General features: G+C 60.2%; 1 protein-coding gene across 1 annotated transcript in view; it reads right to left on the reverse strand.

Moving 5' to 3' along the window:
- The window catches only part of NTN3 (netrin 3), a 37,473-nt gene extending 13,614 nt beyond the window's left edge, over positions 1 to 23,859 (reverse strand). Inside the window, exons 1-3 of the mRNA XM_075767349.1 lie at positions 23,303 to 23,859; positions 13,245 to 14,240; positions 6,026 to 6,214 (exon numbers count right to left, since the gene is read on the reverse strand). Of these exons, the coding sequence (XP_075623464.1) occupies positions 6,026 to 6,214; positions 13,245 to 14,211 (1,156 nt within the window). The 5' untranslated portion in view covers positions 14,212 to 14,240; positions 23,303 to 23,859. The remainder of the gene's footprint in view (positions 1 to 6,025; positions 6,215 to 13,244; positions 14,241 to 23,302) is intronic.
- Positions 23,860 to 25,282: the final 1,423 nt, after the last annotated feature.

Raw genomic sequence — 25,282 nt, forward strand, 5'->3', positions numbered from 1 at the left:
TGGCCTTGTTTTGGTTTTAGGACAGTCTGAAGTGGATCTCCTTGATGCTTCCCAAGCTCATGAGCCTCAATGTCCATCCTGCTTCCTGGACATCCCAGCCAAAGGATGTCCCCATGGCTTTCCACCACAGCCTCCCCATGCGAAAAGCCACACCTGAGGTGTGTGAAAGTTGGGTCTCCATCCTCAGGACAGACACAAAGCAACTCTCCATCACACAACACTGGATGATGGACCCACCAGGGATTGCCTATGAGGAGAGGTGCAGGAAGGAGATGCTCACTCAGGAGAGGACTTTCCCATCTGCCTGCCTGGGGATAGACTTGCTACGAGCTGGAGGAGGTTATCTCAGCCTCCATCAGTGTAACAGTTGAACGTGATTCCAAAGCAAAACAAAAACATCCCATTCCCCCCCCCCCGCCTGCCCCCACAGCCCCCCGATGTTATTGTTTCCCTAATTTTCACCAGATGAGACTGGTGGGAGCACCACGGCACTGCTCCTTGGGCCCCCTCCCGCATGGCCAGAAACCAGAGCGAGCAGCCTCTAATGGGGACCAGATGCTTCATTCTTATCAGATCTTGGCTGGGACTGGAAGCGGACGTCTTTCTGACAAGGATATTTTGGGGGCTCAGCTGTGATAACAAATGGCAGCGAGCGAGGGAGTCTTGGCATGACACGGGGCTGTCGGAAACACGGGGTCTTTCTTCAGCCACAACAGGCTTGTCTCCTGCCAGGGCAGCCGGCTCTCCCCAGTGAGCCAGGCTTTCCCAGCTCCCCTGCAAACACCTGCTGTCAGGTCATCAGGGACCTCCAGAGGTCCTGAGATCGTGGGATGGTCCAGCCCCGGACTGCGAAGAGCAAAGCCGGCAGCAATGGTCTGGTGCTTGGCCAGCCTCGAATGACCCATGGGAACAGCACCGCTGCTTCACCTGGAGGAGACCGTTGGGCTTACCGCTCTCTCTTGAACCACCGTGCTCTGGAACATTTCAGCTGTTTCAGATGCATCTTGATGGTCTCCCTATGCCTACACCACAGGGCTCTTCTGCGTGGGAGCAGCTGGATCCTGCGGCACTTGGAGGAAGCACGTGCCTTTGGTGAGCTGGCAGGTACACTTCTTGGAAAGCATCCATTGCTTTGTCTCTTTTCTGCTAGCAAAGGCTTGGGTTTCTGTTGGTGGGGCTGGGCACAAAGCATCACCCATCCTCATCGCCACCCGTGCTGGTCAGAGCAGCCCGGTGCCACCAGCATCACCCCGGTGCTGCCCTGCCCCACCACTGGTGCTGGGACTGCTCCCAGGGCCACAGCGCCCATCTCCAGCCAGCGAAGTCCAACCCACCCCAGAGCGGCTGGGCACAAGCCCTGCCAAACACCCGCTCGTCTGAGAGGTGCGGCCACGCGGGGAGAGCTCAGGGGTCCCCGCAGCCATCGCTCCTGCGCTGCACGCACAGCAACAGACAGTCCGTGCCCTAAAAAATTTATGGCCAAAGGCACACTTCCAGCAAAGATTTATACAAGTGCTTAGCTTCACACGTTGTGGATAATCTCTTGGGCCCCAGCGGTGTAAAGTTTAAGGATGGACATAAATCTCAGCACAATCAGGATCCAATTCATCTAAGCAGATGTCTCTTCATGCAGTAGAAGGCGGCTTTCAATGACTCTTGATGTTTTACCTGGATCAGCAATTAAGGCAGCTTTGCTCATCTGATGTCCGCAACAGATAGGTATCTTTGGGAGATGAGCTTGATCTCTGCGAGACCAATCGCTGGCCCTTCGCCCTGTCATGGTGGGATTTCCCGCAGTCCCACAAAAATCCATTGCTCCTGGGAAAAGCATCCCAGGCAGCACCTAGCACTTGCCCTGACTGGTCCTATACCCCAGCACGGCCACATCCCATCGCTCCAGATGTAGCATCTCCATCCCTCCTCATCCTGACGCGACCCGCAGAGGGGGGCTGGCTCGGGGACCCCAGCCCAGCACAGGGGCAGCTCTGCACCCGCTGCCCACACACGCAGCCCTGCCGGTTGCCAGGATCTGGCCCACAGTGCTTGAATGGTGGATTAAGTCACTAGCTTGGAGCTTAACTCATCAAGCTGTGCTTGCCAGAAAGCATGTCTTGCACCTAATATTGAGGGTATTTTTGCGTCTTAAGGCTTAGCTGCTACTGCTTCACCAGTTTTCATTGGAGAAAGCTCACGGTTTACAGCTTTGTTTAAATTACAGGGATTAATGCACAGCCATTCTTTATTTGACTTTTCAATTACCACCATTGAATTAATCCTGTAGGCTGTTCTGCCTTTTCCATCCTCCCAGCTTTTCCATCTCGCAGCGTCCAGCGGTGACGCCGGCTGCTGGCGGGCCGGCGGCTGGAGGGAAGAGCTCACCTCCCCGCTTGCCGGCCGGTGGCCGAGGGCTCCGCTCAGTTGCCAGCAGGAAACGCAGGCTTGTGCAATCTGCAGTTGATATTTTTGTGCCTATTTCAAAGAGGTTGCATCCCAGCAGAGACGAAACACGGTTGCATAGTTATTTAGTGACATGCATTGGGGTTTGTATACATAAAATGGAATACTTCCTGGCCTCTGGGCTAGTATTTCGCCTCCTGAATATGAACTGAGCTTCATTCCTAGTGCTTGCAACATCCACCTTTGCTGGGATGCTCAGCTTCTGCCCTGGACCAGCACTGCGGTAAATGCAAAAACCTTCATTCAAAGCCGCAGCCCCCAGTGCACAGCAGCTTGCTCCACATCTGCTTCAGGAGCCTTGATTTTCCTTTTCTTTCTGTTTTCTTGCAGGAGTTTAGATACCTAAGCTGTAGGTACGGACATATCTTTGGAAAAACCAAGCCCAAACTATCTTGTCACACCTCTGTGTATTTATAAATCTCTCTGGCAGCACCAGCTCCATTCGTGGCAGCGGGCAGGCAGGCTCCTAGGTGCTGGTCCTGCTCCAAGGAGCTCCCAATCCCAACGGATCCACCACTGGATAAGTACAAGAAAAGGGTGGAAGCGGTCGCTGTTTTTCCAAAGGAGGGGCAGCCAAAGGAGCAGAAGCATCAGGGATTTTATTATTGACTCCGTTCCCTGAGGCAGAGCCAGGAACTGGCTCCCAAGACTGAGGGTACCGCCTTTACTGCCAGATCCTCCTCAACATATGCTCCGTAGCAGGGGATGGCCCTCGTGCACATGTTCATCTGGCTGGGCTGAGCCTTTGCAGCATTTCCATCCACGGGCAAACCCTGCCAGCCCTCCGGAAGCGGCACCCCCTGGCCCGGGCTGGCACAGACCTGCCCGTGGCTTGGCACAGGGACAGGCAGGGGAGGGAGGTTTGTCTGCAGGGGGGGACCTGCTGCAGCACCCTGCTCCTCCACTCCGGCACAGCCTGGGCATCGCTCAGCAGCGTTTCTCCTGCACAGTGGCACCAGCCCTCACCGTGTCCCACCAGCTCCCGGGCTCCCCGGGATGCTCTGCCATCCCATCCCCTCCAGAGGAGCCACCTTGAATCTGAGACACTTTCCATCACCTTAATGCTTCACAATTCCTGCCCTGCGAGGATGATGGAGCAGGACGTGCCCTGACAGACTGCAGGCTGCTGCCTGCATTAGGCAGGTGCAGGCAGGTGGAGGCAGCCAGGGCCCTGCTGCTTCCTCCATTCTCAGCCCTGAAAATGGAGGGACCTGAGCCCGGGTAGGAAACACTGCACCCGTGGTGTCCCTGGTCCCACAAACCTGTACCCAGCTCCGACCCACACAGCAAGCCGGGCAGTATTCAGTGACACTCCTCCCAGCTTCCAGCACCTAGCCAAATCCTGCTTGCTTTATTTATTATCATTATTATTTTGGTAAGTGCTCTCTTCCCTGGCTGGAGCAGAAACTGAGACCTCAATGCTCAGCACAGAGGTGGCACTGGGGACCCCAGGTCCCACAGGGAAGTGAACGCCTGCAAAGCTTCCACTTTCTTGGGATTTTATCAGATAATTTTGGCAGCAAAAGTAGAAGGAGCTGCTGAACCAAAGGGGAGCAGAAACCCCTTGTTCAGGCAGGGGTGGGAGGTTGGGTGCTGCCTGCAGAGGATGTGAAGCGAGGTGGAGGTGGCACAGCCACCCCAGCACCCCACGAGCCCTGGTGCCAGTCGGGGTGAGCCGAGGCTGCCCACAAGCCCCCAGCACTTGAGGAAAATCCTCACAGAAAAGGGAACTTTGCTGCAGCTGCCCCAGTCCGGCAGTGCTGCAGCAGGAGCCAGACGCTGCTGCCATCCTTCCTTGGCCTCAGTCAGAGCCAGGATCCCTCCCAGGAACGGGACACGACCTGTGATGCTGTGCTACAGACCTCCGGGATGCATGCCTTGTCCTGCCTCCTCTGCCTCTCTCCCAGTACCTCCCGGTGTCACCCCAAGGATGCTGGCACCCGGCACAGCTTTGGGACCCGGCTGCCACCTGGCATGAGCCCCGCCAATGGGAAACCCTTGCTGCTGCTGGGGGGCTGCCGTGCCCATAGCCAGAGCCGTGACATGGCTTGGCCGACACCATGGGGCTGGGAAGCAGCGTGTAGTCCCCCGGGGACACGGACTGCTGAGGCGAGACCTGCCAAGTCAGCTGCTTGGGTTATTAAAAATGATTAGCTTGCTGTTTGCTAACGAGCTGGCTGTGGGCAGGGCTCCCCCTGCCAACGCCCGCTCAGCTGCGCTCCCTCTGCCGCCGTGGTGTCGGTCAAACGTGGGAAGTTTCTCCCTTTGCTCCGTCCCCTCAATCACTCCCGTGGGAACAAGGATGGGGAGAGGAAGGGCAGCTCTCACCACACGGGCAACGGAGGGATTTTACCTGTTACATCCCGGCACCAAACGAGGCATTCCTACAAACAACACTAATGCACCCGAGAGGGGAACCCCAAAACTGAATCCTTCAATTCAGGTGTGTGGCCACAATGTTAATGGTCCCAAACCAGCTTCAGCAGTTCCTGTAGGCCCTACATAAACACACTAGCATCATGTCCTTGCAGCAGCAAAGGTGCCTGGTGCCCACGCAGCTGCGCGTTGCACTGGAGAGGGATGCTGCACTCCCTTCCAGGAGGTACTTGCAATCTAAGCTTGAAAAAGAGGGACCAGGGATGAATTCCCAGCCCCAGAGCAGCTGTGGCCAACGTCCTGCTCACTCCAGCATTTCAGCCTGGATCCCACCAGTCCTCAGGGACGGGCAAGGTGTTTTCTTATCTCAACTCCTTTGGTGAAACTACTGTTTTGAGGCTTCACAGAGGAAAAAGTCTCCACAGAGGGGGCTGAACAGAGAGAGATGAGAAACCAGACGGGCTTGACCAGGAGCTAGAGGAGGGAGAGGAGAGGTGCAGGTCCCATGACACTTGGCACAAGCTGGGGACCTTGCGAGGGCAAGCTGCGGCTTGGTGGCTTGGAGCCAGTGTGGCTCCTGGCCAGCTCAGGGACAAGCCACCCTGCCTGCAGGCATCAAGAGCCATGGTGCTCAGCATCCCCCAAAACCAAGTGCCACCCCATAGCTGAAATACACACTGTGGGGTCCTGCACTGCAGCTCAGCAGGGAGATGGAAACCTCCGTCAGCATCCCCAGCCCTCCAAGGAAGGGAGGCCACCACGGGTCATTCTGTGAAGCAGCTTGGATGCTTCCAATTGTGTCTGGCCCAGAGACGGGTTTCCAGCACATTTAGTCATGAGCCTTCTCCAGCACCTGCCCAGCATCTCTCCAAACACCGACTGCGGAGACCGCAACTGTGGCCACACCAGGACCCTCCCGGATGGACGGGGCTCCTGGCAGCCTGCTCGCTCCCTGCCCCTCGTCCTCCCCATCCCTTGGGAAGATGCTGGGATTGAGATGATGTCCCTGCCTGGTGCACTTGGGGTGGCAGAGGTGACCAGGGTGATGGAGGCTGGAGGTGACCTGCAGCTGCCAGAGGGAGCAGCCAGGCTCCAAGCAGAGCAGAGGGATGTCCCAAGGACAGGAGGGAAGAGCAAGGAGACCAACAGATTATATCACCCGTGCTGCCTGCATGGAGCCCCCCCAGCTTACCTTTGCAGGCCTTGCGGTCTGTGATGGACCTGCTGAGGTCCCGGTAGAAGCCCTCCTTGCAGTAGTGGCAGTGCCGCCCCGCGGTGTTGTGCCGGCAGTTGAGGCAGACCCCGCCGCTCTTCCGGCCCGACAGCTTGTACAGCTCCATGTTGAAGCGGCAGCGCCGGGCGTGCAGGTTGCAGTTGCAGGCTGCAAGGGAAGGGGAGAGGGTGAGGGCTGGAGACAAAACCTCAGACACACACCCCCCCCGGTGGGCTGGAGCTGCCCCGGTGCCCTCCATGGCTGCTGGGGGCCGGGGCTGCCTGCACCAGAGGAGCGGGAAGGGCAGGGCAGGGCACAGCCAGCCCCAACACGCCGTCCAGATGTGCAGCATCTGCTGCCCCACGGGGCCGGTGCCGGGAGGTCAGGACGGAGGAGAAAGGGCACGTGTAGGGACAGGGCAGCGCTCGGCTGAAGGCAGACAAGTGCGGGATGGAGGGGTGCAGCCAGGGGGTCCGGCAGCACCAGTCGGGCACCTGCAGCCCCGCTGTCCCCCGTAGCCCTTCCCTGGCGGCCAGCTCCAGTGACAGAGCCTGGGCGGCCTTTCAGCAGGACCACCCGCCTTGTGCCAGGGCTGCGGTGGCGTTGCCCCTGCTCACAGGGTGCCAGCCTCAGCATCAGCAACAGAGCCCCCAAATTCCTTATGTTTAAGGCTCTGCCCTGTGTGCACATGCACACACAGAGAGAAGCTCACCTAACGACCCATGCATGCACAGCCACACGTGTGCACACACTAATGTGCACAAGCACATACACACAAGCTCACGTGTACACATACATGCACGCATGCATATGCCTGCCCACAAATGTGCGCAGAAGTATCCACGCACCGTTACATGTGCACACGCAAATGTGCACGCACATGTACAAATATGCATGCTCACACATGCAAGCATGCACATTCATACCCATGCTTACATGTGTGCCTACATACACATGCACAAACATGCTTGCACACACATGTGCATGCTCCTACAAACACCCCCCCCCCACTATTTTTTCATTAGCCACAGGAACCGTGCAGCCCCCCCGCTCAATTCCACGTGTGCGAGATAAAAAGGCAAAGCAACGCCCGTTCCTGCTCAACACTCTCGCAAAAAGATAATGGGAACAAGATTTCCTTTGGCAAAACGCGGCGCCCGCCTCCCCCTGCCCCGGCCCCCTCCCCGCGCCGGTAAATTGAGGTTGGGTGAGAGTTTTTCCAGGCGTACTGTGAAATTCATTAACGTGTCAGCCCAGATTTAACTGCTTAGGCCTGGCTTGGCCGTCGTGTGAAGTTGCTTCCACCCCGAGCGGGCAGTGCCGGTGGGAGCTTCAGCCCGCACAGATCAAACGGTCCCTCGGCCGCTTCCTCCGGCCTCGGAGACGCTGGGGGAAGAAAGCCGGAGCAAACCCCGGCCCCAAAAAAGAGCCTTTCGGAGACTTAGAGGAGTCGAGTGAAAGGTTGGTGCCAGCCTTGGTGCTGCCGGCACCGCGCGCTCAAACCTCAGCTCCCCAGAGCTCCCCTGCGCTGTGAGATTAGTGTAAAAATCCCACGGCAGGCATCAGAACGACACTCTGGCATGGCTGTAGGTGCCTTCGGGGGCTTGTGCCTTGTGACCGCATTGTTTTCCCCTCATGCCAGTGAAAAATAGGGACTTTTGAGGCAAATTCTGACACAGGACTAGGCACAGGGATGTGGCGCCTGGAGGGAGGGAGAGCAGCAAATAATGCCCATGGTGCTGGGCACCCTAGGATGCTGCCGTGCCGGGTATGCCAACACTCAGCCAGGCTTTGCCAGGGCCAGGAGGGATGCAGTGAAGTACCCCAACACCCAGGCTGCTCTTGACCTCACCAGATAACGGGACAGGGACAAGCCGGGGTGGTTTGTGCCGCTGAACTGAGGTGGCCGCATGTAGCTGTGGCAAAGGAGCAGATTTTGAGCGCCTTGTGGCAAGGGAATACCCTTGCATCGCTGAAAGGCCAGTTGGGTCACCCCAAAAGGCAGCGTTGCTGTTCCCCTGGGAACACTCGGGGCAGCCCCCACGAGCCCCCGGCATCGTCTGGGGAAGGAGAGGAGATGGCAGCCCAGAGGGGAGGTGATGGGCAGTGGAGGAGAAAGGTCAGGTAAATGATTCGCCACCCTCAGCACGGGTCCCTCTCTGCCCCCCGATTAATTGGTGAGAGAGTAACCGGCCGGGGCCTTTTCGCAGCATCGCTGACCCTGCTGCGGGCTGGGGGCCCTCCCGGCCAGCACGTCCCCATCAGCCCTGGGGCCACCTTCCCCTGGGAACATCCTGCGGATCCTCCCAGGAGCCGGCTCTTGGGGAGAACCCTCCCCTTGCCGCTCAGCACCATCCCGTCTGCCTGCAGGCAGCGATGCTGCCCGCTCTGCGGTGCTGCTCCCCACCTGGGCTGGGCCTCAGCAACCTGCCGCGGGCTCGGCCGGAGCCAAGCTGGGATTTGGGCCCGATACTGGCCAGCCAGCGCGGGGACCAGGCTGGGCTTGGCAGCACAGGGATGGGTGGCCGTCCCTCGCTCGGGGACAGGGTCACACCAGCACGCGTGACCGTCCCCTCACCCCCTTGCGCGGCCATCCGGTGCTAATCGGGGCAGACGGGTCCCCCTCTTACCCGGCTAAATGCTTGCACTGTTCCTCATCGCCGACTCGGTTGCAAGCTCTGTCTGTCTCCCGTTAATCACTAATTAAAGGCTTGAATGTTCCCTGCTGTTTGGGGTATTAATAAGAATTTAATTGCACAGTTTGGGGCTAATTACGTGGTAGCTCGCTTCCGCCCTTGTACAGTATGCCCAATTAAACAATCATATGATCAATTAAACAATCACAAGATCTAATAATTTGCAATAATAGACTAATTAAACGTTGACACCTTGCAATGGAGCAACCTTCTGTCCCCCTTTTGATGGTGTTTGAACCCCTGCCCGGACCCTGGCCGCCCCACAACCTCTTCCCCTCAGGGCTGCTGCGGGTGGAGGAGCCCAGGGCGACAGCATGGGGGGGTGTGGGGCAGGGACCCCGGCACGGGACGGGCAGCGCAGGGCACGGGGGCACACGTGTGGCAGGTGATGGACCCCGCAGGGCAGGAGGGGGGCTCACTACCCCTACAAGTTCCCTGGGAATAATTAGCGAAGGCAGCCGGCTCAGCGAAACCCTAGACTGGCCGCTCCTGCCAACCCACAGCAGATTCGAGCTACGCCCCTGCTTTGGCTGGAGGAGAGCCCGGCCGGGACGGCGGGGCAGGATGGGGCTGCACCTCCGCCCCGGGGATGGGAACCAAGACCAGAACAGCCCCTTCCCTCCCACCCGCGCAGCGCCTCCATCATGGGGAAGCTGTTCAGAGAGAGGGGCTGGGGCTCGCACCGCTACCGCCACGGAGGAGGAGGAGAAGCAGAAGCGGAGAGCCCTCCCCGAGGGGCTGTGAGCTGAGAAGGGGGGGTGTGAGGGACAAGGCTGAGTCACTCCAGCCCCAGCCTCAGAGCAGCAGGACTCAGGATGGCCAGACAAGTGTTAATCCCCTCCACCGCGGTGGCTGCCTCTCCCCTACACCCCAGATCCGCTGGGATGCTGCACCCCATGGGGAGCAGGTGCCCAGGCAGGGGTGGCAGGGGGATGCTGCCCGCTTGCCCACCTCCGAGAGCCATCACTGACCCCAAACCGCTACCCCCTGCTCTCCCTGGGGAAGGACGGCAGCCGGTGCTGCTGGGAATCCACCGGTTTCCAGAACTTCTGCCGGGGAGAGGGCGAGGAGCATCCCGCTGGTGGGGGACACAGCAAGGAAGGGGCTGCAGATGTGATTGCCAACAGGCTGCTGGCAGCACGGATCCTGCCCCAGGAGCAAAACAGCCCAGGCCAGCTCACTGGGGAATTTCTGAGAGAATCTTTGCATGGGAAGCACTGAGATAGAAAAAGAAAGCAAGCATGTACAGGAAGGGGCAGTGGACATGGGGGAAGCACATGGGAGCCTCTAAATCCCAACACCGCTCCGGGCATCGGTGGTTTAGGTGCTGGCATCCTGGATCGATTGCTGCAGCCCCCAAACGCGCACAGCAGCCAGCGAGATCTTCCCAGGAGCGCTCAGCTGCTTCCCTCCCAAGCCCCCCAGATCAAAGCAAGCCCCGTGCATTATCCCGGTGCTCCGGGGAGCGCTCCCGCCGCGGCAGCCACAAAGGGAACAAGAGCTCCCGCATTCCCAGCGAGTGCATCAATTACTTCCAGTGGCTGCCTTGTGCTAATCCGCTTCCCCCTTCCCCAGGCCGGGTGTTTTGGGGACGGCCTGCCCAGGGGGTGATCTGGCCGCCCTGAGCAGCTCCGTGCATGCAGGCAGGGACTGGCAGCAGCAGTGGGAAAGGAGGAGGTGCGAGTGTGCAAGAATAAACCTGATGCATCACCTGGGGGGGGCTCGCGATTTCAGCGATGATGCTCTCACCGGCCACTCTGCCGGGATTATCCTTCACGGAGCCTGACCTGAGCTAAAAGATGGGGGGACACATGGATGGGGGCATGTCTCTCCCTTTCCTGCCCTTCTCGTTTCCCTGTTTCGGGCAGGGCACACCAGAGGGTGCACAGAGCATCCTAATATTGGCAGGGCAAGCTCCCTGCGGGACACGCAGCCCTTCTGGGGTATTGGGAGAGCCCCCGGTGCCTGTGGACCGATGGCACCGCTCTCTAACCACCAGGCACGGGGCCATGCACCCTGCGGCATGGAGCTGGCACCATGCCCTCTTGCCAAGCCAACAGCGTGGCAAATCCACTGTTGCCATCCCAGCTGCAACATCCCCAAACCCACCTGCTTGCCAAAGTCACGCTGACCCCCCGTAACACCGCAGCACAGCGACATCACTGTGAATGCCACGGCCACCCTACGGCAGCCGTGGTGGGGTCACGACCCGTGCCGATGCTCAGACTTCAGCCATCACTCGGCTGCTTCACCTCTGCATTTCCCTGCACCCAGAGGCAGAAACTCTTGTGAAATAAGAAAAGTTTGCCCTCACCTCCAGCTGTGTGGATGGATGTCCCAGCACTGTGGCATGATGCAGGACATCAGTTTGTCCCCATGCCGGAGCAGGTAGACTCCCATGCACCAGTGGAGGACAAACCCCCATGCAGGGTGCTGGGGAGCACTGATCCAAGAGGTGACATCCCAACGTGACCTGAGGCTGTACCAGCCCCACAGCTCCATCTCGATCCACTTTTGGGGTGCCGCAGCCCCCTGACCCTGCCCCTCAGCTGGCGCTGGGCTGCCAAGCTCTCGCATCCATCCACCCTCCTCCTCCTCGCCCCTCCCCGGCCACACGCAACTATCCACCACCACGAGCCAGCATCGCCGATGCCCGGCCGCAGGACTGGAGTCCGAAACCTCGCAGCCCCCGGACTGAGCAAAGGGAACTTCCCGGGCGGCCTCTCCTTTTAATTGGTGCTAATTGCTGCGTCTGTTCGTGCTGGCTGGGGAGATGTCATTGTTGAAAGGCACAGAGGGGAAGGCTCGGGGAGTTAATCCAGCTTTCAGCCGCTAAGCCCTTCGGAGGCGGGTGATGGAGAAGCTCTTTCAGGTCCCTTCAGAGAGGGCACAAAGCCCGAGAGGGGAAAGGGAGAAAGAAGGGAGCGAATCTACAGGAAAAACTACTTTCACACGCAGCTCGGTGAAGGGTCTTTGTGCACGGGGCTCACTGGGGGGGGGCTTGAATGGACTGTGCCGTGCCCCCACCTCCTTCTCTCCCTCGTTTATCTTTTCAGCCCCATCTGCCAAAAGGGTGACACAGCAGGGGCAGGGACACTCAGGAGCACAGCCCTGCGGAGCGGGACCCTCACACCACCATGGACAGGATGGACAGACAACAGACGGATGGGAGACCCGTGGATGCTCCCCCAGAATGAGCCTCCTCCAGTTTAACCCCTTTTGTGCCGGCAGAGCCACCTCCACTGCCATCGCACCACTTTACCGGAGGATTCGGCGGCGAGGAGGATGCGGCTTGGGGTGCCACAAGAGAGGCAGCCATTGGGTCGGGGTCCTCCTTTTGTCCCAGGGGGATTCCAGAGGTTCTCCCACCAGGTAGAGCCCTCCCCTGCCTGACCTGCTGGCAGCTGGAGGCAGCAGCTGTGGGCAGGGTCTGGAGTCGAGGGTTTGTTTTTTTTCCCGAGCTTTGCTCCAAACCTCATCTTTCTGAGACAAGTGGGAAAACGCAAGGGCTGACACATTCCCACAGGGTGTGAGGTGGTTTAAAGCATCAGCTCTGGCACTTGCTTTGAATCCGCTGCCTTTTTAGCCATTCTTAGAAGAAATCTGCTGTAACATATATATATTTAAGCCGACAGCTGGGATCTCAACGAGACATCGATCACAAATACTAACAAGTCCCTCTGACCTCTGGCACATCCACCGAGCCTTTCAGGGGCTGATTAATGGTACGGCTTTCCCTTGTCTCCATCCTCCCACCACCCCTGGGACCCGGGCTCTGGTCCAGGAGGAGCGAGAGGCTGTTCCTCCCTCTCCCACACCTTCGCAGGGCTCTGGCATCCCCCAGCTCCATCCCAAATCAGGACAAAAGGCAAAAACCTCTACCAAAATCCCACAAAGGTTCAGAGTGGGACAGCCGAGCAACGCCAGTTTGATGTTTTGGAAATGTTTCATTTCAGTGACAATAATTTTAACTCATAGAAACCTTTGCAAGGACAGACAAGCTAAGACCACCACACAAAGCACCGTGCCAGACCGAACACAAATGATAATATGTTGAATCAGGGTATCTCAAGTATTTCCTTAATCTCTGTCAGGTTTTGCTGCCTGCCCCTTGCCCCAGAGCACATCTCGCAGGGCATCACCATGATTCCCCCTCCCGGCCCAGGGACGGCTGGTTTGCTGCCCAAAGGAAACACTCCCAGCTAGGCATCCTGCATCCTACACCAAGGTTTTCTGACCAGCTGGAAGACACCGGTGATTTTTCGGAGGTTTTGGATACTTTGGGTCATGGCCAAACCACCGCATCTCCGGAGGGGCACCCACAGGGCAGATGCTTGAGCCCTTCCCAGCCTTCCAGCGAGGGGGATGCTCCCCAGCTTCTCTGGACAAGCATGCTCCATCGTTTCAGCTCAGCACCCATTACTTCCTTCCCCAATGATCCATTTTAGGGTTTCAGCCCCGGAAAAAAACAAAAAACCCCAAAAAACCAAAAAAACACTTACCCAGACACTCGTTGGCCTCGCGGGCACTGGCCCGCTGCCAGGGCCGGTCGTAGTGGAAGGGCTTGCAGCGGTCGCACTCGGGACCCTCCGTGTTGTGCTTGCAGTCACACACCAGCTTCTGCTCCTTGTCCTTCACGCAGCGCGCTGCGTGCCCGTTGCATTTGCAGCGCCCGCCGACCTGCAGCTCCCCCACTGCATAGTAATAGGGGGTCGAGCCGGTGCCCCCCTCCTCCTCACCAGCATCCCGGCCGCCCAGGTCACGGAAGAGATGCGGGCGGCTGAAGACCACACGGATGTCGGTGGCTGTCACCCAGTCCTGGAGCACAGGGCTGCTGTCAAAGTCCTGGGCAGAGGGTCGCCCATCGAGGGTGCTGAAGGCGATGAGCCCACCGGTGAGGGGGTAGAGGTCGGTGAGGCCGTCGGTGCAGAGGGCCTCCTGCTCGTTCTGCTTGGTGACGGTGGCTTTGCTGGGCTTGCCATAGATTTTACGGCACTGGGAGGAGTAGTACTGGTACGGCACCCAAGTCTTGCCGTAGTCCATGGACTTGAGGATGGCGGTGGACTCGGGCCGGGGCGAGCAGAACTGGAGGCTGACGTAGACCACTTCGAACTTCTTGCCGAGGGAGAGGGTGAGGGTGACATTCTGGGGAGAGTGGTGGAGGGTCTCCGAGCGCCAACACGTCATGTTGGAGGCGGTGTTGAGGTCGGTCAGGTAGGCGGGCGGGTGGGCTCGGCGGGGGTCCGAGGCGTTGCAGTGCCGTGTCGGGGGCTTCCCGCACGTGCTGGAGGCTTGAACTTCCTTCCCGAAGGCGGCGTTGACGAACTCAGGGATGCAGCGGCGAGGAGCGCCGCTCTCGTCATAGCAAGGGTCCGGGGGGGTCTGCTGGGCCACAAAGGGATTCACGGTCTGGGAGAGGCCCAGCATGGTGGTGGTGAGGAACAGGCGCAGGAGCTGCAGGACCTCCATCCTCCCGTGGCGAGGGAAGCGGCTCCTCCCTGGAGCAAGAGCAAAGAGAGTGAATGGCGCCGGCAGTCTCACTGGGAGCGGCGCGGCAGTGGCACTGCCCGTGTGGGGAGGCTGGTAAGGAATGGGGAACACCCCCATGTCTGGCCCTTGACCTGTGCACACCTTCCCACCCCACATCTCTGATGCAGCGTCCTGGGAGCGGGGCAGGGAGGCGATTACTTTGTGCTGCCTTGTCCGCAGCAATCCCTCACTGCTCGTCAGCAGGAGCAAAACACCATGGGAAATGGCAGGAGCAGATGAGCTTTGGAAGGAGGAGGTTGAAATCAGGGTCCATCCCTTCCCTGGCCTCTCACAAACTGTCTCAGGAGTGACAAGAACATTCACCCTGCCAGTGGTCCCGGCTGTCACGCACGGCTCGGAGACTCCCGTCACTGCGCAACTGCTGAGGAGAGGTGGTGGGGAAGAGCTGGGGAGACCTTTCAGCTGTGACAGTAGTTGCAAACCCCAAGTTATCCAACTGCAGCCAAAACCAGCTCCCGCCAGCACAGGAGAAAGGAGCAGCAGCACAAACACCTTGTGGGGACATTTGCTCACCTTGAGGCAGGAGCTTGCCAGGGTGAAGGCCTGGGGCTCAGCTGGGGCTGGTACCATTTTCCCTGCCATGCCACAGCCCTGGCAGCATCCTGCTGGCCATGGGCATGGTGGCTTCTCCAAGCTGGGGGCTGGGTCCCCTCCAGATCCCACTGCCACACTGCCCGAGTATTTCCACTGGCAAAAGGAGGTTATTCTGGCCTTCTCCTTAAGAAACTCAGGTCTGGGTCTGCTGTTAATGGAGGGAAAGCAAGGACCAAATGCAGGGCTCGGCTGGGCTCCTCTCCTGGCAGCCGCAGCACACAGCCAGGGGATGCTGGGTGGTTCCCAGGGGACACGGCCCATCTCCCGTGCCGCTGGCTTGGAGGGTGGATGAGGGACCAGAGGTCACATCCCCTCCCGTCGGCTCTGGCTGCAGCAGGAGCATCCCATGAGATGAAGATCGGCTATGTCCCATCCTGAGCATGGTGCCAGCGGTCACGGCTCACACATTCACCAGAGAACGGCCCCGGGCGCTGCAGCTGGCGGTAGACGCCTGAGCTGCCCGTCTGGGTGCATGGCATCAGCCCTGCCGTCCCGTGTGCTTGGCTGGAGGGGCCGTGCTGAGCGCTGCCTGCCCCAGGCACCAAGCTGGGTTCTCTGGCCTCTACCAGCCCGTGCCACGGCCAGGGCAGGTGGAGGGGATCCCCACATCAGCCCCCCTCCCACTAGTAAATCCTTACGGGATGACTTGGGTTTTGTGCATCGCTCTCAGGAACAAAGCCTGGTTCTGGCAGCACGACCCAGCGTGGCAGATGCTCTGCTCCCCATCCACAGCCCCCAGCACCGCTCCCGCCTGTCCAGCTGCCTGCTCTGGCCAAAGGAGGCTGGTGGGGGACAGGCCATTTCAAGTGATTTGGGATTTTTTTGTTTGTATTTTTTCCATTTGAAAATAAATAAATAAATAAAGGAGCCGTGGCTGTGGAAGAAAGCTGCCTCTCTCTGGGGTGCCAAACCACTAATGGGGGCAGCTCCTCCCGTCCCAGCCGCACTCAGCTGGGCAGCCAGCACAACAGCCCGTGCCCGCCAAGGCGGCAGCAGGACAGGGGTCTCAGCCCATCCCCAGACCCCCAGGACAAATCCTGGCCTTGCCACCTCTGTGCTGTTTCCTCACTGCTTAATCCTCTGCTGATGGAAAAGGAGATGCTCACTGCTGAAAAGTCAGCGGCTCCCTTGGTGGTCTCTGCATTGCCCCAGCAGCGCATCCCGACTATCCGGCACTGCTGTGGAGCCTTTCAGGGACGTGCCAGTCCGTGGCTCTGTGGCTGGGCAGCCGGCAGGCAGCAAGACAAGGCATGCTGTCCCTGGAGCACCGGGAACCCCTGCTCAAGGAGCGTGGTGTACAGGCGAGGGCTGCAGGAGCAGAGAGGGGAGCAGCAGGGACGCAGACACCATCGCAGCAGAGGAAGCACCGTGCCGTGCTGCAAGCACCAGGCTGTGAAAAGCATCCCCCGTTGCAGGCAGCCCGCAGGGCGCTGTCGGGAGCCCCGGCCACACTGCAGGCAGCTGCCTCCTGGGCAGGAGGTGAAGCTGCGGCCGCTGCAAGCTCCCCAGCATCTGTCCGTCCGGGAACTGCTGAGCAAAGGCGGCACCGGGTTAACCCCCCCCGACGCAATCCTGATGAGACCAGCCCCAGCACCTGCCTGGTGCCGAGCAGCAGGCAGCGAGCCAGAGCTCCTGCCAGCCCGCAGGCAGAGCCCCGCTCCTGCACTCACACCCAGCACAGCGGGCTGCGAAACGCTGACAGACCCCCCTGCAATGCCCGGCAGGACCTGAACACGCACATAACTGAGGACGCCTGGCCTCTGCAGTCCTGTGATGCTGCCAGCTCCCCCAGCATCCCCGTCCCACTGCACACCCCACCGAAGGGGACCCAGTCGGTGCAGCCACCACCACCTCCCACCCCACCAGCCCCAGGGCAGCACGTAGCATGGGGACAACCCCGTGGTAAGACTTTGCGCTGGGAGGAGAGAGGAGAAACCCCCGGGGATGGCTCAGCAGCTGCATCCATCCACCCCAGGGTGACTGAGGGTGCATTGAACAAGGCACCCGCTAAACCCTCCAAGGAGGAGTCTCTGCTACGTGCAGCCAGGGCACAGGCGTAGGGCCACGCTCACGTGTGCCACCTGCAAAGGCCTTTTAATTCCCTGTTCATCAAGACACAAGTTATGGGGAAACCCCTGCTCAGGGGAGAGAGACGGCACCAGCACCTGATGGTGGCAAGGGGAAAGCCCAGAGGTAACAGTGCTGCGAGCCGGGCTCGGGTGGCAGGTCGAGGACCCGGGCTGGGGTCACCACTGCTTTTGGGGCACGAGCATCTCCTGCCCGTCCTCCCCGCCTCGATGGGAAATTCCATCCCTCCCAGCAGCCGTACCATGGCGCAAGCCCCAGAGATTCGGTGCCCAGCTTTTGGGGGCTCTGCTCCTGCTGGGGAGCAGCCGCCCGGGGAGCCAATGCTGGCCCAGCGGCACATCGGCGCTGTGGAGGCAGGGCATGAATGGAAATCATTATCATCCACGAGACCACACACAGGCACGCACGCTCCGCGCTCGGCTCACCCCATTATCCCACTGAAAGGGAGCCGGGGCCGGTGGTCTCCGCGGGCCTCACCTCCGTATCGGAGAGGAGGGCAAGCTGCAATCTGCTCCCTTTTATGCATATTCAGCATGACCCCGGGACTGCCGGCAAGCTGCCAGAGAGGCCCAGGAGTGGGTATTTCTCTCCCCGGCCCCCATCTGCCCCCCCTTCCCACTTCCCATCTTCGCTGCCCCCACTTCAGATCAAATGGAGACACTGCTGACTAAGCGGGGAGCGATGGGATGAGCCCCTCGGCACTGAATCCAGCCCAGCACCAGCCTGGATCCTGCACGAGGAGGGACATAAGCGATGGGGCGCATCTCCCAGGGACAGCGTCCCAATGGTGTCCCCAGCGAGGTGCTCGGGTGGCAGCCAGCTCCCAGCCAGCAGCAGCACCAGTGGGGCTGGGGGGATGTGGCAGCGGGGCTCAGCCTTCCCGAGGAAGTGGCCGCCCTCCCGGCTCCTCCCCAGAAGCGGCTGCATTTTTGAGGTGGGCGATTTCCTCACTCCTCTGCTCGGGGAATGCTAACAGCCGTGCGGTTTGGAAGGAAGTCACGCCGCCGTAGCGCTCCAGAAGTGCTTTAAAAAAATTAGCTACCGCATCCAACGCCTCCACACCCCTTCTCCCTACAGCAACACGCTTCCCAGGGTGACCGGCAGCATTTCCCCACCTCACGGGAGGCTTGTCAGGGCGATGCTCCAGCCCACCGTGGGTTCCCCTTCCCGGGAGGCAGTGCTGCCGAGAGCGATGCCAGGTCAGACACGTGCCCAGAGCTCTGCGTATCCCAGTACCGAGCCATCGGGTGGGTGCTTGGTCCCCAAAATTGAATGCACGAGGCAGGTGCAGCAGGTGAGCCAGGGCAAAGTGAGCAAACTTCCCCAAATCGGGATGCTGATGCCTACGGCAGGCCCAGGGTCACCACCCAGCAGATCGGGGCAGCGGCAGCTTTGCTGAGGTAATTACAGGATTAAGTGGAACAACACAGGGCGGGGAGGGAAGAGGGATATTAGCCAGATTTGATCCCGGGACCTTTGCGGCATGGGAGCAGCCTTCCCTAATTAAAATGGAGGGGAAAGGCGTGAGTGGCCCAAGCAGTGCTTTGCTGCAGCCCTGCCACCGAAAAATGGGGGTTTAGAGGGCAGGTGATGGCTGAAGCCAGCACTGCTGGGTGCGGAAGGGGAAAGCCCTGAGGGAAGGCAGGGAAATGGTGCTTCCCTCCTGGCAGGGACCTGTGCCACTCCCCCGGAGCCTCTCCAATGCCACCGGCACGGCGCAGCGGGCTGGGCTTCTCCTCTGGGCCAGGGCAGCACGGTGCGAGAGGTGCTCGCATCCCCTGAGGAAAGCATGTGGCCTTACTTGGAACCGGTTGGGACGGGGATGCCTGGTCTCTGCAAGGTACTGCACCACCCTGCGCACAGAGACGAGGTCTGGGGTGCCAGCACGGGGCTGGGACAGAGCCACCCTCCCACATGGGGCACCAAAAGCCTCATCCCTGAGCCGTGCCGTCCCCAGTAAAGCCCACCAGCAGCTCAGGTGCCCTCTGAGCAGGAGGGCGCTGGGGGGGGACAGGAGGGGACCTGAGGCACAAGAGGAATGATGTGCTCAGAGAAGCTGTAACTGGGCACAAATGTCCAGAGCGTGTTCCTTAACCAGGACGTATCTGCTACCAGACCTTGCACATTCCCACCTTGTAAGGGCCCTTCCTAACGAGGGCATCCCCATTCCCTCCTCCCTGCGGGAGCGGCCCACTGCAGATCTGCCCCAGCCCCATCAACAGGACCCCTCTTGGGGAGCTGCTGGGGTCCCCGGGACCCTGCCACCTCCCTCCCCTCCACGGGCACCGGTCCCTCGCCCACCATGCTGATGCCAGCTGGGAGATGCTTCATTCCCCCACCCAACAAACAGAACGCATCAGGACCAAACTGTGCTCCGGCCACGGATAAATCATTCCATGTGTCGCTGAGACAAAAAAAAAAAACAACCCACAGCCGAGAAGTATTTAAAATGAAAGGAAAAACCCCACACAGCCAAGGCGCTGGGACCGCGCTCGGCTTTCCGGCGGGAGGGAGCGCGTGCGGCAGGGAGAGGCCGGGGGGACGCGGCACGGCGGACGGTGCTGTGCTAATCGCCTTCCCGGCTGCTAATGGAGCGACCGGTGCCCACTTGGGACGCGGCTAATGGCACCGAGGAGGTGCCTCGCTTTTCTTTATGAGCTCCCTCCTCTCTTCTGATATTTAAATACCAGAAGCCTCCAAGAGCTATGGACCCCCATCTGCAGAGCCAACCGCTCTGTGCAGCCCCTCGGGCTTTCGCTCCCTGCTCCCCAAAGTACGAGCAGCTCACACGGGCAATTACGAGGCAGCGTCTTCCTGCGGCAGGCACTCCCGGCGATAGATATTGCAATGCACTCTGGCAGGCCGGAGCCAGCATTACACAAGCCATACGATACCCCGGCGGTGCCAGGAGACGCATACAAATTACACTGCACGCAGGAAAGGATGGGCCAGATTCTGACCTCAGCCCTTTTGGCATCAGCCAGAAGTAACTCCATTCAGATCAGGCCAAACCAAGACGTAAGCGACTCCATTCAAATCTACACTGGCATACCTGTGGTCAGAATCTGGCCTGGCTTGAATTAGTTGCAGCCTGACGTTACAAAAGGCAGAAACAGAGCCTAGATTTCCTAGGTTATCGAAAACAACCAAGAAAAAAAAAAAAAAAAAGAAAGAAATCCACCACGAAGCAAACTCAACCATGTGCACGGAGCTGTCAAAGGCTGGCTGCTCAGACGCATCCCTGCTCACCCGTTTCAGTAACTTGCAAGTTCTTCACTGCCCAGGAGAAGGAGGGACCGACATCCAGCACGGGCGTCCCGCTGGGTCCCCCACGCCTGCTCTGCTCGCCAGCAGCCCTGGGTAGAGATGGTCCCGCTCCCGGGAGGGGAGAGCGAAGCACGGTATCACCCACATGCTGCGGAGCCAAATCCGTTCTGCCGCAATGCTCTGCGGCATCCCCTGGCCAGCAAAAGCTGGAGATCCCCTCCTTGTGCTCCCAACACAACGGCGCTCAAGGAAGCATCTGGAGCCCCTGGTCTTGCAGCAGCAGGAAGCATGGCTGCCTCACTGCTACCCTATGTAGTAACTTCTACTACTGCTTGACTTGTTGTTTTACCACCTCTCAACTCCGCTGTGTGCTCCCAGGAGCATCCCTCAGGGTGCAGAGGTTTTCCTCCCGCTGCTCCCAGCGGATGCACGGGACTTGCGCGGTCCCAGCCCAGAAGTCCTCATCGCTTCAATCCCTTTCCACTCCATATGGGAATAAAGTGATCTGGTTTCCATAACGTCCCTTGTTGCCTTTTCACAACATGCTGGGCACAGATGTTGAAAATAGTTTGGATGAATATTTAAAATGGTATTCAGAGATGACAACATTTGGCCGGCTTTGAAAGATCTCTCACATCGGGTAGAGGATGGCTCACGACAACGGGGCCGGAAACACGCTGCACTTTGACATCTCATTTCCCCCCCCCCGCCTCTCTGGCTATTGGTACGATATTTCATGCCCCTGGTGTCACACAGCCTGTTATTGCTTGAGTGCCAGCCAAGTCTGCAGCATTTGGAAGAGGCCGTCACGTACGTTTTTAAACATCACGGGGCAAAGCGGAATATGGAAAATCTGTCGCGTTTCCATACCGAGCGCAAGTGTCCTGCGCAGGCTCAGGGAGGGGCTCGTGGGGGCACAAAATAATTGCTTCCTTATGGAGCAGGGCCTGACTAACAGGGTGGGAGAACAGGAGGCAGAGGTGCCACGGACACCCTGGGCACGGCGGGCTGCTTCCCTGCTGAAGGAAGACAAAGCCATCTCAGCACGTGCTCTAAGCTCGGTGCCGATGCTCACCTCCTTCGGGGATGGGAAACCCTGCTCAGACTCGCACCTCTGCCAGCTGCCACCCAAGGTGGGACCTCTGTTCAGCCGTCCCGGGCTGAAGACCTCATGTTCTGGTGCCCGGGGAGCAGCAGCAACGTCCCTCAGCCTAGGCTCCCAGCAGCTTGCGTTTCTGGTGGGTTCCTCGCTGCAGGCCACAGTGCGCTCAGCTGCATCCCTGGGCTTGGCTTCCTTCCTCCCCCAGGCTGCAGACTCACATCAGCTCCTGCCCAACCCAGCATTACACCTGCCCTCTTCTCTGCAATTGCCTTCCTCCCTCCACACACAGGCAGAGGAGGAAGGGACGTTTGGACCCCCACAGCCCACCCTGCGCATGGACTGCAGGATCTCCTGTCCCCTCACCAGCTCGCTCCAGCCAGGTGGTCAGAAAAGCACAGCAGCTCCCTCTGTTTTATAAATGGGATATTGCAGAAAAAAAAGAGAAAAGGGGGGAAAAAAAAAAGGTGCCCTCCATCCATCCAAACACCTTGGAGGATGTTTTCGGAGCACGGCTCAAGCCACATCCCTGCTGCCTTGCTGCAGGGAGCTCCAGCTTCTCCTGGCTTTGAGAGCAGGCAACAGCGAACTCAGCCAGGGAAGACGGTCTGTGTCATTTCCAGCTGTCTGGGGTTTGCACGTCCAGGTCTGTGCTCAGCATCATCTCAGCCTGACTACAGGTCTGACACAAATGGCATGGATGGAGGTGAGGATGCTCAGCCCGGCTTACGTCGCATACGTTCATGGGGTGAGCTCACCCGAGAGAGGAGGATCCACGCACAAGTGCTGCCTGGCTGAGTGGCAAGCCGGCAGGACCACCGCGCTGCTGGAGGAGCTCCTGCTCCTGCCCACGGGGCCTTCCTCACCCACCCTGCTCGGCGAGAGCCAAGCGAGGCAGCAGACTGCCGAGCGCCACGTCCCCCATCACACCAGTTATTCCTTATCCCAGGAAAGGTATTTCCATCCACCCACTCTCCAGCGGGCTGGGGAAGCTGGGGGAGGCAGGGACAGCATTTTGGAGAAATGAGGGTTTAGCAGCCCCGAGACGGAAAGGAAACCCACCCAGCTTCCCTTCTCCCCGTGCCACCATCCGCTCGCACGTGCCCTGGCCAGAACCACTGGCACGGTTTGGGACAGGGTGCTGGGGGGTGCCGAGGGGTCTCACCCAGCCTAGCCCCAGGACTGCAACGCAGCGGAGCACGCCGTGCGGAGCTCTTTCCCGAGGGAGCTCCCCCTCTGAGCTGCCCCGCAGAGGGGTCCCTCTGAGGTGGCTGTGCTGGGAAGGGACCAGCGATGGCCCCAACCCTGGGTCGGTGGCAAGGGCGAAGGCACCCTGCCACGGTGCCCGGTGGCTTTGCGCTGGCGGGGCCCTTCCCCACGGAAAAAGGCCTCTGCCAGGAGCTGCGAGCAGCGCAGCACGTGCGTGCCCCGTGCCTGGTCAGCCGGAGCTGGCACCGCAGGCAGCGGCCTGGCAGGGCTCCCACCGCTGCCTGCACCCGCACCCGAGGTGGGGCCGGGGCTCAGCGCCTCGGGAGGCTCCGGTGCCCCCCGGCTCCGGGGGGTGGCGGTTGGGGGGGGGGGTGTGTGGTGTGTCTGCGAGACCGCGAGGCTTCGTACAGCGCCGAGCACATCCGCGTCCCCCCGCCGGCTCTGCCGGGGCGGTGGCACCGAGCCGGGCCGGGACAAAGCGCGGAGCGGCGGCGGCCGGAGCTGCCCGGGGCCGGGAGCGGGGCTCGGCCGTGCCCGGCTGCGGGCGGGCGGGCGGCACCCCCGGCCCCGCCGCGGGGAGGTCCCGTTGTCGGCGGTGAAAGGATGGAAAGGGAAATAAAGGGAGGGTGGGGGGGTGGGGGGGGGGAAGAGGGAGGAATAAAAGGCAACGAGGGAGGGAGCGGTGGGGAGGAGAGCGGGGAGCTGCGCGGCCGGGGCCGCCAGCGCCGGGAAGTTGGAGGAGCAGCAGCTTACCGCGGCCGGGCAGGTAGCGGGGTCGGTCCGGGCAGCAGGTCCGGGGGCAAGGCGGCGAGAGGAACCGGGGCCGCCGCAGCAGCAGGGCGGGCGGCGGGGCGTGGGGGCAGCTCCCCCTTCCCTTGGCTAATCGCAACACACACACACACACACACACACACACACACAAAAAGAAGAAGAAAAAAAAGGAAAAATAAAAAGCAATAATAACAAATTGCCAGGGAAGAGGGGGAAAAAAGAGAAAGCAAAATAAGGCGAAATAGTGCAAAGCGCGAGTGCTGCTCCCGGCGGTGCGGGCGGGTCCCCAGCGCTGTGCCCGCAGCCGGCCGTGCTCCCGCCCGCTCCGCCGCACCGCCCGCGGCTGCTCCGGCTGCGGGAAGGAGGGAGGCGGCAGGGAAGGGAGAAAAGGAGAGGAAAGGGAAAAACAAACAAAAAAAATAAAAAAATAAAAAAAAAAAAAAAAAAGAAAAGCAAGAAGTGGAGAAACTGAGCCCCGACCGCTGCCTGGAAGCGGAGTAAAAAGACTCCAATAAATCCCGGGTTGAAAAGAAGGGAAAAGTCACCTCCCCGAGGAAATCAGAAGCAGATTTCGAGCCATTTAATCACATGCAGGGAGGTGTGTGTGTGCGTGTGTGCGCCGCCCGCCGCGGCGCTGCCAGCCCTGCCTCCGCCCTCCCGCCGCCGCGGCCGCCCCGCAGGGAGCGGAGCGGGAAGGGGCCGGGAGCGGAGCGGGCCGGGAGGGGAAGAAGGGGCCGCCCCACCGGCGGACAGCCCTCCCCGTCGGGGCACCGTGGTCCCGGTGGCCGCGGGCTCCCACCTGCCGCCCAGCCAGCCCCACCGGGAATTTGCTTTGCCCGAAGCGGGTCCATCACCCCGGGCGTGCTGGTGGCAGCCCAGCGCGCCAAGGGCTCAGCCGGTGCCGCAAGGGAGGCAGCCGGTAATCCTCCCCCTGCTTCCCAAAGCAGAAGAAATGAGGGATTTACCAGGCGGGGAGCAGCCTCCTCTTACGGAGGAGGATGGAGGATGGAGTCTCTGCTCCATCTCGTGATGCGGGGGCTTTTCACGTGCTGCTGCACCTTGGCCTCTCATTTGGGGGGGGGGACGGGACGGGACGGGGACAAACGGGGGCATTTCCAGTGCAAGAGGCTGCCCAGCACAGCCACCTCTGGGCTTCCCCAGGAGGGTCTGTCCGCCCCTGCCATCCCCAGGCCACCTGCCAGCAGGGCAGGAAAAAGGTGAAACTAATTTAATCAGCGTTTGTGTGAGGCGGTGGAGGAGAGCAGAAAACCTGGACCTGGATCCCCTCGCTCACTGGGGTCGTGTTCACAGCACTGCAGCCCCCACATCTTCCAGCTTGGCCTGGGGAACGTCCTTCCTGCAGATGCCCTCGGAATGAATGCGAGGACTGAGGAGGGTACCAAAGGTGGGGAGAAGGGCAAGATGCCGGTATGGTGCTGGAGTTGCCCACCCATTATATTCAAGGCCCCTACCCGGCATCGCAGGACCCCTGGTTACCCACATCCTGTTGCTCCAGGGCAGCAGGTTGCAGGAGAAGCACTTTTCCTCAGCCGGCTGGCAGATGCTTGCCAAAGGAGGAGACCCCAGCTGGCCACAAGTCCCAGGGGAAATGCTGTTTGCTGCTCTCAGCCTTGTTGCACAAAATGCATTTTCCCCCTACTCCAGCAGCAGGGACATGGATAAACAAGGGTAAAGCCAGCAGGTGACCGGGCAGAGGAGACCCAGGCCATGGACAGGGGAACCTCAAGGCTCTGTAAGTCTGATGCTGTGGGTGTCCTGCAGCTGCACTGCCTCTTTCGGGGAGACTTGTGCATTTGGAGAGCCAGGAGGCCAAGCCACAAGCCACAAAGCCCCAGCAGCCCAGATGCATATCCCAGAGGGGAAGCAAGTGCAGGGCCAGGGCGTGCCTTGCACAGGGCCAGATGTGAGCGTGGGGCAGAGCGAGGCCAGCGATTGTCAGGG

Source organism: Balearica regulorum, chromosome 15 (assembly GCF_011004875.1).
Source record: "Balearica regulorum gibbericeps isolate bBalReg1 chromosome 15, bBalReg1.pri, whole genome shotgun sequence".
NCBI classification, from domain to species: domain Eukaryota; kingdom Metazoa; phylum Chordata; class Aves; order Gruiformes; family Gruidae; genus Balearica; species Balearica regulorum.